Raw genomic sequence first — 14,867 nt, 5'->3', positions numbered from 1 at the left:
GTTTCACCAACAGATGCCGATCTTGGCCCATGAACTTCTCGAAAATGTTGGCATATCAAACAACTTCGAATTCTGAAATGGTCTACTTATTCAATTGCATATGATAACAACACAAACAATGACAATATACATTGATAATAGGTTTATTTCTTATAAACAAATGCTGCAAAAATTAAAATAATTCAGGCATACAAGATTATTATCGCAAAAATCTATCCAACTTTATCTGCTTTTGTCTGTATCTCCACAATAAACATTTGCAACACTTGTTCGCAACACTTGTTTTAGCGTTACATGACTTTGCAATCGTCTGCTGTCCATGCGGTGAAGGCCGATCTCGCCAATCTCGTCTCACGAGAACGGAAATCTCGTCGCGCGAGATTACTTAATGCGATTTCAAAACAATAATGGTGGCGATTATCAAACTGCAAATCGTTGCTGGAAAAAAAGATTTACCATAGTTTTTTTTTTTTTTGCTTTTTTGTCTTGGACTGATAAATTAACGCACATTATTTGGAACTGTGCATCTGGCGGGAAAATTATGTGTCTAGAAAGCGGGACACAGAGGTAACAAAATGGCTGAAAATGCAATCACCATTACAGCAGGGGTTTTTTTCGGGCTGGTGTTTTATGTCATGTCTTTGGAAATAAATCAAACGATTGACTGAACCATGTAAACCAGATTTTTCTGATCATCGCATTACTGAAGTGCTGGTAAACACATCATCTAAACATGGCTGTGGTGATTGTGGTCAACATGGCTCTCACAAAATAAAAAAACATTATTTCAAACATTGACGCGCGCATCATCTCACTGTTCTTTTTCCTCCCCTTTCCTCTTTTCCAATTCTTTATGCCTTTTTGACGACATGTCCTGATACCCAAAGAGAAACTTCTGCCAAATTTGCAATTAAAGTAAAATGGAACTACTTGGGAATGAAGAAAAGGTTGGTGGTGGGCACCAATGGTAGACCGACGAGAGGTCCGTACAGGAGATGTATCTTTAGGCATAAATAAGCAGCCATTTATCGAACATGTGCCTTATAATCAAAAGTGCCTTATAGTGCAGGAACTACTATACGACATTGTACATGTGTGGTTGAGCTCCTTTCATCATTTTATTGTACCTTAGCCTGCCACATTTGCCAAGCAGCTTGCCCAACATCGGCCTCCTAATTCATGTCTGAGCTGCACTGCCAACATAACTTCAGAAAAATGACGAAGCAAAATCTACATGTAGTGTTGGATTAAATAAACTCAAGAGAAAACAAGGTATGAGGCCCACGACAGAGCTGAGTAAAGTAAAAACAAAAAACAAAAAACGAGACAAGAGCATCCTCGAGCACCGAAGAGTTGCTGCTCTGCAACTGTGTGATCCAAGTACAGTGATCCTTGCTATTTTGCACTTCGATTATCGTGGCATTGCATTTTTTTTCCAAAGTACTGTATTCAGAAAAAAATGCTGAATGACTCAGAGCTTTTGTACATTGCTCAGTAAGACTAACTTATTCAGTACATCTTATACATGTATGTATATATGAGATACAGCATTAAGTAACGTTAATTACTACAAACATTTACTTCTACATGCCTGTACAGTATACCATTAAATATGGCCTTATAAATATTATATATACTTAAACACATGTACATACATCCATGGGGGGTCATATGGCGGTCAATCCTACATCGCAGATTTTCCTCTTTCGCGGGGGTTCTGGTCCTCATTAACCTCGATAAGCGAGGGATCACTGTGTGTGTGTGTATATATATAAATTAAAAATTCCTCGTCTCACCCCTCGGGTGGTGTCTGTCCCTCATTCAGCTCGGGTCCTCTACCAGAGGCCAGGAAGCTTGAGGGTTGTGCGCAGTATCCTTGCTGTTCCCAGCACTGCACATTTCTGGACTGAGATGTCCGATGTTGTTCCCGGGATCTGTTGCAACCACTCATCTAGTTTGGGGGTCACTGCCCCGATTGCTCTGATCATCAGAGGCACGACTGTCACCTTTACCTTCCAGACTCTCTCCAGCTCCTCTCTGAGCCCTTGGTATTTCTCGAGTTTCTCATGTTCCTTCTTTCTGATGTTTCCATCACTTGGGACCGCTGCATCCACTACAACGGCTTTTCTTTGCCCTTTATCTATGATCAATAAAGCAAAAAGAATTTGCTTTATTGTACAGTATGTGGCATCGAGTCATAGGCTTTCTTGTAATCAATCCAGGCTGTGCACAGGTTGGTATGTCGGGACCTGCAGTCTTGTGCGACTGTTCTGTCAACCAGGAGCTGATGTTTGGCTCCTCTGGTATGTCTACCAATGCCCTTCTGTGCTTCGCTCATGTATTGAACCATGTGTCCACTTATCTTCGCCGCAATGATGCCTGACATGAGCTTCCATGTTGTGGAGAGACAGGTTATTGGCCGATAGTTGGATGGGACTGCACCCTTTGAGGGATCCTTCATGATCAGGATCGTTCGCCCTTCGGTTAGCCATCCTGGGTGAGTCCCATCCCTCAGAAGCTGGTTCATTTGTGCTGCTAGGCGCTCATGGAGTGCTGTGAGTTTCTTTAGCCAGTAGGTGTGGACCATGTCCGGGCCTGGTGCTGTCCAGTTCTTCATATCTGAGACTCTTTCCTGTATGTCTGCAACTGTTATGGTAACTGGGTTCTGTTCGGGGAGGTTGCTGTGCTCCTCTCTCAGGGTCACCAGCCATCGTGCACTGCTGTTATGTGCAACCTCCTTCTCCCATATGCCTTTCCAGTACCTTTCAGTTTCCAGTCTTGGTGGGTCAGCTCTGTTGTTAGAACCCTGCCACTGAGCGTACTTTTTTGCAGGTTGTGTTGCGAACAGCCTGTTTATTCGTCTGGCCTCATTCTTTTTCGTGTACCGCTTTAGGTGGCTGGACAAGGCTTTGTTTGGCAGTTTCGAGTGCTTCAGTTATGGTCATCTGGATGTACCTCTCAGGTATCGGCCTTTTCATCACACCTCTCTGGGCCTCCGTCAATTGACTCACATCTTTTCGAGTCGCCTTTATATATATTTATAATGTGACATATTGCGTAATTTATATATATATATATATATATACACACACACACACACATACCTACACACACACGGCTGCGCATGGAGCAAATTGAAGAGACAGTATGCCAGAGAATCAACAACGTGACGTGACGTGACACAAGGCTTCCCGAGTTTCTCGTCACGCTGGTTGGGGCTGTGAGGATGCGCAACCAATCAGCTCAAGGGATAAATCCACTCGTGCTGTCATTGGTCGACATTGCACCGGAAACCAATCATGCGCCGTGAATGAGTGCTCGTTGCTGATACAGTGGAAAAAACTCTTGAGTTGTTCAGCCTTTTTTTTTTCTGAATACAGTACTTTGGGTGGAAGGGGGTAAACATGATGTACTGAAGCCTATCGCAAGGGATCACTGTATAATCGCTTTTTACGTGGTTCAGAAACGCTGCGCGAAAGGTGAAAAGCACGAGGTAGAATTTGCGCTCTAGACTTTTCCACCACTCAAAAATGTGCAATGTCACACTCTGTACAAGTCTTTTCACAAATAACCAAGGATAAAAAAATAATTAAATAAACCATCATTGTGGATTAGAAATAATCCAAGAAAGAAAAATTCACCACGAACATGTGATGTTGGTAATGTGACATATTGCGTAAATCTGAACTCGTCTTGCTTTCTGAGTTCCAGAATTCCAAGTGTGTTTGTCTCGTTGTGTCTTGCAGACATTAGCAAAGATGCTTGTCGTGAGCGGCTGGTTGCAGAGCCCTTTCACTTGAAAGAGGAAGAGGAGAACAAAGAAGTCTCCCATCTGATCCACTGGTGAAAGGACACTTTGATCCTCTCCTCTTTCATCTAGAACTGCTTCAGACAACAAAGTGTATGCAGAAAAGTGGTGAAGATTGCACGACTGTCTGTGCCCTATGTGTTGTGTTGTGTTATTTTTGTTATTTTGACTTCAAAATGGCGCCGCGAGAGTGGCTGCCTTTCCAGCAGCTCCTATATTTTGTTGTTCTACTTCTTCCTTTCATAACTTTGCTGCTGTGAATTGGGAATTTCTCCATTGCGAGACTAATAAAGGTTTTCTCATCTTATCTAACTTAAAGGAGGAAGAGGAGGAGCAGCTCCTCCACATTAAAAAAGAGGAGGAGCCAGAGCACCCTTGCACGAAAGACAAGTGACATGTCATCGAACGTTGAGAATGATGTTGATGATGATGAGGAGGAGGATGAAGAGTCTGATGGTGATCTGACATGTCACACTGACAACAAACCCTGGAACTTTTCTCGGTGTGGGAAGACGTTTACTTGTAGGAGCACTTTGAAAAGACATGTGAGAACACACACTGGTGAGAAACCTTATGCCTGTTCAGATTGTAGTCAAAGATTCTCTCAGAAGGGATACTTAAAAATACATACGAGAATTCACACTGGCGTGAAACCATTTTCCTGCACAGTTTGTGTTCAAAGATTCTCTCAGAAGGCAAACTTAACAAAGCACGGAAGAACCCACACTGGTGAGAAACCGTTTGCCTGTTTAGATTGTGGCCAAAGATTCACAAGGACGGGACATTTAAAAAGGCACACAAGAACACACACTGGCGAGAAACCTTTTTCCTGCACAGTTTGTGGTCAAAGATTCTCTCAGAAGGCAACCTTAACAAAGCACGTAAGAACCCACACTGGTGAGAAACCTTTTGCCTGTTTAGATTGTGGCCAAAAATTCTCTTTGAAGGCAACCTTAACAAAGCATGTAAGAACCCACACTGGTGAGAAACCTTTTGCCTGTTCAGATTGTGGCCAAAGATTCTCTCAGAAGGGACACCTAAAAAGGCACACAAGTACACACACTGGCGAGAAACCATTTTCCTGCACAGTTTGTGGTCAAAGATTCTCTCAGAAGGCAACCTTAACAAAGCACGTAAGAACTCAGACTGGTGAGAAACCTTTTTCCTGTTCAGACTGTGGCCAAAAATTCTCTTGGAAGCAAAGCTTAAAAATACACACCAGAACACACACTGGTACGAAACCTTTTTCCTGCTCAGGTTGTGGCCAAACATTCTCTTGGAAGAAAAATTTAAAAAGCCACACCAGAACACACACTGGTGAGAAACCTTTTTCCTGCTCAGTTTGTGGCCAAACATTCTTTTGGAAGCAAAGCTTAGAAATACACACCAGAACACACACTGGCGAGAAACATTTTTCTTGCTCAATTTGTGGCCAAAGATTCTCCCAGAAGGGATACTTAAAAAGGCACTCAAGAACCCACACAGGTGAGAAACCTTTTTCCTGTTCAGATTGTGGCCAAAGCTTCTCTCGCAAAGTAAGTTTAAAAAAAACATGTAAGAACTCACACTGGTGAGAAACCTTTTGCCTGTTCAGACTGTGGACAAAGATTCTTTCAGAAGGGGCACTTTAAAAAACACACACAAGAACACACACTGGCGAGAAACCTTTTTCCTGCACAGTTTGTGGTCAAACATCTCTGGGAACAAAAACTTAAAAAGCCACACCAGAACACACACTGGTGAGAAACCATTTTCCTGTTCAGTTTGTGGACAAACATTCTCTTGGAAGCAAAGCTTAAAAATACACCCCAGAACACACACTGGCGATAAACCTTTTTGCTGCTCAATTTGTGGCCAAAGATTCTCAAGGAAGGGACACTTAAAAAGTCACACAAGAGCCCACACTGGTGTGAAACTTTTTTCCTGCACAGTTTGTGGTCAAACATTCTCTGTGAAGGCAAACCTAACAAAGCACGTAAGAACCCACACTGGTGAGAAACTTTTTGCCTGTTCAGTTTGTGGCCAAAGACTCTCATGGAAGTCTCAGATTAAGAATCAGAAGTGTGATGATGAGATGAACAGTGATCAATGAAATTTTCACCTCTCATTTGAGTAGGCTTCATCAGGCTGATTGTATTTTATGTACCTTTTTATTGGGATGGTGAAGTTTTCTTTTCCCTGAGTGCATTGAAAAGGGTTGTTTGTTTTTTGGTTGTAATGAATTGGAAAATCTAGCATTGTTATCAGCATTATAATACTTTTGGATTCTTCATTATAGTTAGTTTTTATTTGTCTTTGAGTTGTGCTTTTGAAATGTAGTTTGTTTTAATTCATTTTCAGAGGAGGTTTGGTTGTTTGATTTTCATTCTTTTTTTTTTTACGTGTTCCGTCCTTGACTGGATAGCCCCCCATGTTTTGCGATATGTGCTTAATCGTCTTTTATTGGATGTGATCCTGAATAAAATGGACATTTTCCATTTTGTCATGAAATGTGTGATGTAGCCATCTGTATTGGTGTTTGATATTGTGTGGTGCTTGCTGGCCAATAAAGTTCTCTGTGCTCAAAAAGCTTAAATCAGATGAGTCTTCTTCAAATCCCGAACTCAATATTGGAGAAATTCATGCCTGGTGAGGCACCATTTCTCTGCAGTGAGATATAAAAAACAGAGCCCCAAAACAGGTTTGCCTGTATTTAAATGTTGACATTTATTCAACCTAGTCTCGAATAAGCTCGGAATGGAATCTTTGAATGCCACTTTGAAATGGGAGGTAGAGCCCTGAAGTGAAGAAAAAAAGACCCCAAATTCACTCATCAAAGAGGAGCCCCATGGCAACAAAGACTGTGAATGGCAAAACATCATCCATCCATCCATTTTCCTGATCCCCTTCACCTCATGAGGGTCGAGGATGTGCTGGAGCCGATCCCAGCTGTTTACAGGCAGCAGGTGGGGGACACCCTGAACTGGTTTCCGGCCAGTTGCAGGCAACGCATAGGCAATAAATAATTCACATTCACAATCACACCCAGGGACAATTTAGAGCAAAGGTCGGCAATCTACGGCCCGTGGGCTGAATTTGGCCCATTCGTCTTTTTAATCCGGCCCGCCGAAGACTGGTACACAATTCAGGTTTGATGTGAATGATTGCATTAATTTCATTTGGACTTGTAATGATGGGCATTTCAATGCCAGGTGGCGCAGTTAGTTGAAGTTGCAGAGCACAGGGAGGGAGGGAGAGATGAAGAGAGAGAGAAAGGGAGAAATCTTATCTACCACCTGCGGACCTCTGTCAAACGGAAATTCCCGAACCCGGAAAAAAAACAAACGTATGCATTAAACGTTTGACGACTATATTACATTAACAATCTATTCAAAACAATGGAAGTTTCGGAACCCGTAAATCATACGGAATCCCGCAGTAACGTCAACTCAAGCAACTCCCGCTCGATACGGCAGAATAAGTGTGTCCGCGCCGCTATCATTGGATCTAAAACGGCGACATACAAGTGACTTGATTGCAGTGAGTTTTACTGGAATTGTGAAAGTTTTTAATTTCATTCATTTACATTTATGTCCTGTAGGTCATGGCACCAAAACGAAGAGGAACAGTCATGACCGCAGAAGAGAAAGTGATATGTTTCTGATTAAACGAAGCGGTTTACAAAGTACGAAACATTTCGGAGACGCTTGGAGTCAGAAAGATTCAAATCGACAAGACTTTGAAAAACAAGAAAACGATTCATGCTCAGTCCGATTCTGGCAATTTCCATGCTCATGGTGAATTGCTTGCAGCTCAACTGACAGTTGAGTAAATGAACGTTTCCGGGAATGGTTTGACTGTTATCGTGCTAAAAACTTGCCGCAAACTAGGCCGCTAATAAGAGAGGAGGCAAGTCCCATCGCACTACCTATGAGCATCAAAGACTTTGAAGCGTCCCATGGCTGGCGTCACAATTTTGGTGAAAGACATCCGCTGAAGGCGGCCCGGTAGTCCAGTGGTTAGCACGTCGGCTACACAGTGCAGAGGTACCGGGTTCGATTCCAGCTCCGGCCTCCCTGTGTGGAGTTTGCATGTTCTCCCCGGGCCTGCGTGGGTTTTCTCCGGGCACTCCGGTTTCCTCCCACATTCCAAAAACAAGGCTGATTGAACGCTCTAAATTGTCCCTAGGTGTGAATGTGAGCGTGGATGGTTGTTCGTCTCTGTGTGCCCTGCGATTGGCTGGCAACCGATTCAGGGTGTCCCCCGCCTACTGCCCGAAGACAGCTGGGATAGGCTCCAGCACCCCTCGCGACCCTTGTGAGAATCAAGCGGTTCGGAAAATGGATGGATGGATGGACATCAGCTGAGCAATGCTGTCATGTCATGATCGAGAGGAGGTAAAGTTAAAGATAGTGAGTCTCAACTCAACTCAACTGTATTTATATCGCACTTTCAAACAGCCACCGCTGCATACAAAGTGCTGTACATGGAGCAACTAACATATACAACAGTAAAGCAACCAATCGGTAACAAAGACGGTAGAAAGCATTGAACAGCAAAACCAAGAACAAATCTGAGTCATGCTGAGTCAAATGCCAAAGAATACAAGTGAGTTTTGAGGCGAGTTTTAAAGATGGGCAGCGAGGAGGCTTGCCGAATGTTCAGTGGGAGGTCATTCCAGAGAGAGGGACCAGCAATAGAAAAGGCTCGATCCCCTCTGAGCCTCAGTTTAGTTCTTGGTACCTCTAATAAAAAGCAATCAGTGCAGATTTAAAATCATCGTGCCAACCTTCGGTTTGAGTGAACGCTGGCGCGTCTGGCTGCCGCTGCTCACCCGCAATTATTCTTTTTTTAGCTTTTTTTTTTTTATGGTTTACTGTCGTTTCTACGGTTTACTCTCGTCATGGGAGAAACCCTACATTCCTGTCGAAATTCTTTGTGGTTTTGGACCACCGGACGTCGCACGGTTGTCCTCGGTCGCGCTGTCGCGGCGTCCTGCCTGTTCGGCTGTCGGACGGGGCCCCATGCCTTCTCCGCCCCTCTGCCAGGTCGACGGGACCTGTGTCTGAGCTATGCTGCTGTGGACCGTCCTGTTGCTCCTACGTCTGCCCGTGGGGGGACTGCTGCGGTGCTCGGTGGCGGGGTTTCTTGGGCTCCGCTTCCGGTGGTCGGGCTCACCGCCTGCGCTGCGCCACTTCCGGAAGTCGCTTCTCGTCCTCCCCGGAGGTGTATCCGCCGCGGATCTCGTCAGGGCTTCCACATCGATGGCTCCAGGGGCATCACCTCCTTTTGGTCGTCCTCCCGCCGGCCACGCAGAGACAGCGGCAGAAACAGCGGCCGATCCGCGGACCACGACGTGTTGGCTAGTGCTCCTCGCAACGGCGATGTTGCCGGCGTCAACTATTTAAAATCGCTATTCTGTTTAAATTCATCTCTCCTTTTATTATTTCTAATTTTATCTGTGGTTTTATTGTTCTTGTTTTGGTTGTAAAGTGTCCTTGAGTGTTTTGAAAGGCACTTATAAATTAAATGAATTATTATTATTATTATTAATAATGTCTGGTCCGCAGACCTGAGGCGCCGGGCAGGTGTGTAGGGGCGGATGAGCTCAGAGAGGTAAGGTGGCGCGATATAAAGATAGTGAGTGGAAAGAAAAGCCACCAGGTCTCATACTCGTCTCATTTTGTAGCAAATAGTCCTAACTTTGTTATATTTTGTATATTTTTTACATACCTGTACTGTATGCTGCAGTTTTTGTGTTATAAACAATTTTTGGGCAATATATTGTTGCACTTTGTTGCTTGTGTTGTCAGACATGTATGTCGTGAACATACTTGGATGTTCATGCAGAACATACTGTATCTGCAGGACATATTAAAAAAAGTATGTGAATACTTCAATGCTTTTGTTCTGTTGATGTTTGGTATGGACTGTCAACATGTGCAGTTTTTTACATGTCTTATGCTGACCCGGCCCACCTGTCAAATTTTAGGAATCAATGTGGCCCCCGAGCCAAAAGGTTTGCCCAACCCTGATTTAGAGTGCTTCATTCACCTGCACCACACGTTTTGGGAATGTGGGTGGGAACTGGAGCACCCGCAGAAAACCCACGGAGGCAGGGGGAGAACATGAAAACTCTACACAGGAAGGATGGGGCCGGAATCGAACCTTTCACCTCTGCACTGTGAGGCTGACACGCTAACCAGTCGACCACTGTCTTGTCCAGGGAAACCAAGACAACGAAAGTATTTATAAAAAATGATGAGATTTATTTAAGAAAGAAAAAAAACATGGAGGGACACTGTTCCCAGATCTGTCAAGGGAGTATCCCCCTGTGTCTTGTGCTCTCGGTTTATCTTGTTGGGAGGTGGTGAAGGTTGGCACAATCTGCATTTTGAGCAGGTACACAGACTGCACACTGGTGCATGAGCATGCAAGTTTGCTTATGTGCAAAATAATTGTTGAGCATTCAAAAGTTCGAACAGTTACCGGTACTTATATTTATTTGCCCTGTTGGATGTCAAATTCCAATTACCGCAAATTCCGGGCTACAGACCGCACCTGATTAATTAAGAGCCGCATGCTCAGATTTATGAAGAAAAATCAATTTTGTATTTATATGCGCCGCATCGTACTATAAACCGCTGGTCAATGAGTAGGCGGGGGTTTGCTTCTGCCGCCGTGGAGAGCCTCCGGGTGAGGCGGCTGACGCGGTCCCCCGCTGAACCCCCGCAGAAAAAACCCGCAAAATTTCTTAAGGTTAAAATAATCTCCATATTTTTATGAGCGTGAAAAATGCATTTGCACAACAAAATTACGCTGAAACACATAATAAGAGGCCAGACAAAGAGAGATCTTGATGTGCATCTGCGTAATTACGAGGAGAAATACTGCAGCCCACGAGGCTTTAAATAGAAGAATGCAAATCATATCAATGGGAAAAGATATATGAAATTATTTCTACAGTCAGCCGCTTAAAAATGATCATCATTGGCAGCTTTAGGCCCGATGCTGCACGGCTCAAAACACAGGTCAAATGTGTTCTCTCGTGGCCGCTTGTTTTCAGTATGACGGGGGGGTCACCTTTTTTTAATTACAGTCCGAGTGAGAGGCAAATCAAATGTCAGAGGGTCTTCGTCCATATTTATTATTTCATCTGGTCTGATGGAATTCTCCGTTATCTTTGTTTGTGTGAATGTGCGGAACGAAGCAAGTTTGTCCTCGTAATTGGGAGCGAGCTGCTGACACAACGTCGTGCGTGCCCAAATAGACAGGCTTTTCCGTTTCATGAATCTATAACACCACGACGGCCCACCTTTAAAACCTTTAAAAGCTTTGGTTGTCTTTTGACACTGGTTCAGTTCTTCTTGCCAGAGCCTCCACCTTCGCACCATCGACTCGTCTATGCCAAGATTACGGGCAGCAGCTTGATTTCCTTCTTTAACTGCCAGAGTGATCACTTTTAGTTTAAGACGAGGGGTGCCAAACTCGTTTGCATTGCAGGGCAGATCATAGTCGAATGAAGATCATTTTTCCATCAATTATCTGAGCCGCTTACACTTTGCAGGGTGCGCTAGCCCAGTTTCAGGACGTCTCACCATCTCAACCAGCCGTCTTCGTCACTTCACATTCGCAGCCAGTCAGCCATGCAGCTCAGCCTGCTGCACAAATTCTCCTTGCGAGGCCTCACTGCCATGTTGGAGAAATACTCCATGTCCAACAAGCATGGTTGGACCTGGTGGGTACAAGAGCGTCTGCTCGCTACTGACTTGCCTTTTGCGGCCCATTTTCATTCACATTGTTCCATTTTCGGAACAATTGTTTCAGGTCCACCCAATCTGTTTTTGCAGTTTTAATTCAGCCCTAAAAGCCAGTTTCGTTTCGCAGCATGGCAAGCACAGAAAGGCAGCCATTTTGTTTTGAAGTGGCCATTAAAGGGTAATTTTTTCATGGGTCCCTCAGAAACAAATTCTTTGAAATGTTGATTGCAATCAACATTTTCCTTGTGTGTAAAAACATCACAATTGAAGACTCATCCTGTTTCCTTGCAAGTGTGTACGGAAATTCATGAAGCGCATAAAGTCTCCCGACTCCAAGGACAAGAGCGTGTTTGGGGTCCCGCTCCTCATGCACATACGACGTTGCGGCTTCCCGCTGCCCCTTTGCCTTCAGCAGGCTCTTGCCCACCTCACCACCATTGTCTGGACCAGGAACCTGCGGCAAGCAGATCTTAAAGATAAAAATAAAATCCAAGATTTTGCCACAAAAGACAACATTAGACCAATTATGGAGTTCTCAAGGAACGCTTTACTGTCTTCTCATCTTGTACGGGTTTCCCTCCAGGTGGGCTAAGTCTACTGCAAAGTCTTGCATCCAAGCACTGCGTCATCGGTGTGATACCTCTCTGGATGGCGTGGACCACATGGAGCAGTCGGCCAATGATGTGGCCAACATGGTCAAGCAGTTCTTCTGGGACTTTCTGGATCCCCTACTGAGCAACAAACTGGGAGAAACCTTCTTTCACATCTACCAGTGTAGGTCGCCAGGCCTTCTGATAAAATACCTTTGTGGATTTTCAGATGGTTCATGCTGAGAGTCCAGGGATAATTCAGTGGTAATAGTTTGAGGGAATAGTAGATTCTGCCAGGATGTTATTATGTCAATACTTGACTGAGTTCAGAATTTTGTCAACTCACACCCCAGACGTACCCAAGGAGCAGTGTTTGCAGGCGATGCAGGCAGCCATCTTGTTGATGGCGGACGAAAACCGCCAAGCGTTGCAGACGCTGCTCTCTTTCCTGCGCGATGTGGCTGCACAGGTTGACGAAAACCAGATGATGGCCGCCAACCTCGCCGTCTGCCTGGCACCGTCCCTCTTCCACCTCAGCCGAACAAAGAGCAACACGCTCTTGCCAAGGTACGTCGTTGCTGTGCAGTTCAATACGAAAGATTTATAATATACTGCAGCAACAAAAAGTATTGGGTGTAGGACTTGTTCATATACACCGGGTGGATTGTTTATCATGAACTGATTGATGTTCACTGTTGTCCTTCAGATGATGGTGAAGGTCCATCCAGAGAATGTATGGCAGTGGCCAACCAGATCAGAAGGACTTGAACGAGATCTTTTCTGTGACTCAAGGCCTGGCTCACATGATCGCAGAGTGTCTGCGCCCTTTTCAAGTTTACTTATTTATTAATTATTATTATTATTATTATTATTGTTTATTTATTTATTTATTTTGCATTTCTCTGGAATTTCAAAACTGGAAAGTCAGAACCACTTTAAGTATTCTCAATACTCATTGACTGCCACACAGCATGAGATTTAACCCCCAAAACACAATTTTGTTGGAAAAAAATAATGTTAATGAAGGCCTTTTCACCAGTCAATCAAAGGGATCTTTCAGGCCAAAGTCACATTGTTGTACAGTAATTGCAACAAAGAAACAATTCCTGTGCCTTACATGCCGAAAATCTGGTTTGAACCAGGAACCTTTTGATCATCAGTCTAACGCTCTCCCCCAACTGAGCTATTTCACCCTCATTGGAGGTTAACTGGGGCCTTTTCACCAATCATTTAATGGGATCTTATCGACCAAAAATGCAATCCAAAGGACATATCATCGTACAGTAATCGCAACAAAGAATCAATTCCTGTGCCTCACATGCCGAAACCCGGGTTTGAAGTAGGGACCTTTAAATCTTCAGTCAAACACTGTCCTAACTGAGCTATTTCGGTCTCTTGTGGATTCTCCTTAGGCCTTTTCACCAATCAATTAATGGGATTTTATCAGCCAAAATCACAACAGCGAGTCACAGGACACATTGTCTTCCAGTAATCGCAACAAAAAAATGAATTCTGTGCCTTCTAATTATCTTCTAATGGCTGTGGGGAGTATTTGCACATTTCACAACAGTTTCAGTCGAGGCGACTTTCAATGAGAACACACAGTTCATTCCTGTGGTCTCAGGTGGCTCCTGCTGGAGTTTGGTGGTCCACGAACACAGCTGTGGATGTCCCTCACATGGTGTCCTGGGGTTGATGTTATCTTGTCACAAGCAACAGTTAATTTGATCAGAAGCCGTTAACTGAACAAAAGGATGTTAACTTAAGAGCCAAAACAGGAGCCGGCTGAGCTCTCCCAGGCCGACAAGTCTCCCATAATAAACCTACCCCATTGAAAATGAGGTATTTGCGAAGTCAAACTCTGGAACAAAGGTTTTGTAGTTATACTGAGAGTAAATATGGGAAAACAGAATTACATTTAGCAATAGGCTCCAGCACACCCTTGTGAGGATGAAGCAGATCAGAAAATAGATGGTTGGAGGATTTTTTGCCATTCAGTCTTCGTCTTTTGAGAGAATTTGGGAACTTTTTTTTACTGACTTCACGGCTCGGACCTCCCGGCCCAAGGGGCGTTCAGGAATTCCATTCTGACCTTATTTGAGACATGTTACAATAATGGTCAACATTTGGTCACTCATGGCCCAACTGACATGAAGCTAGCAGAGTTCAAAGTCAAACTGAGAAACTTTGAAGCTTCAGAGGATTCCGCACCAGCTGCAGAGGAAGCTGAGGAAAGAGTACTTAAAGCCAAATTTGTGTCAAAGAAAAAGCGCGACCCCCGACAGATCTGACGTGCTGGAGGTGTGGCGAAAAAGGACATCGGAAAGATGAATGTTCGAAGCAGACCTGGTGCAGCTCCTGCAAAAGCTCAAGCCACGCAGACAAAGCATGTAGGAAGAAAGAGAGGGGCTCTCGGTGTGCTCGTGCTCAAGATGGCGGCGGTGGCTATGGATCAAATCGCAGGCAAAGCCATGAGCAAGGAGCTGAAGGAGGAGATTACAGTTTTCGAGCAGAGACTGTGTTTGCCAGCAGTTCAGCACAGCAACAACCTATCCAAGGGCTTATAGGGGACACAGGCGCGTCATCTCATTTCATCAACGAAAGGAGCAGATTCAAGACCTTTGACAACTCATTCAAGCCGGAGCGGCACAGCATGCAGTTGGCGGATGGGAAATGCACTTTCGGGTTGGCTCAAGGCAGAGGAGACGCGCGGGTGTGCCTCAAGGACAG

General features: G+C 44.4%; 1 protein-coding gene across 1 annotated transcript; it reads left to right on the top strand.

Moving 5' to 3' along the window:
• Window positions 1–4,203: 4,203 nt before the first annotated feature.
• LOC147191270 (uncharacterized) lies at window positions 4,204–5,929 on the top strand. The gene is made up of 2 exons (XM_086137489.1): window positions 4,204–4,923; window positions 5,766–5,929. The coding sequence occupies exons 1-2, from the start codon at window positions 4,204–4,206 to the stop codon at window positions 5,898–5,900; spliced, it is 855 nt and encodes a 284-aa protein (XP_085993615.1). The 3' UTR covers window positions 5,901–5,929.
• The last annotated feature ends 8,938 nt before the right edge of the window (window positions 5,930–14,867 follow it).

Source organism: Hippocampus guttulatus, chromosome 18 (genome assembly GCF_054856545.1).
Source record: "Hippocampus guttulatus isolate MCC_2025c chromosome 18, RoL_Hgut_1.0, whole genome shotgun sequence".
Lineage (NCBI taxonomy): Eukaryota > Metazoa > Chordata > Actinopteri > Syngnathiformes > Syngnathidae > Hippocampus > Hippocampus guttulatus.
Note: the sequence above shows the minus strand (reverse complement) of the source record. Positions and strands in the feature narration are given on the sequence as shown.

Bases quoted from the DNA above. Each gene is read 5' to 3' on its own strand.
- LOC147191270 (XM_086137489.1), top strand. From the start codon at position 4,204: ATGTCATCGAACGTTGAGAATGATGTTGATGATGATGAGGAGGAGGAT. The intron at 4,924-5,765 runs GCAACCTTAACA...TTCTCTGTGAAG, and splicing joins GTCAAAGATTCTCTCAGAAG to GCAAACCTAACAAAGCACGT.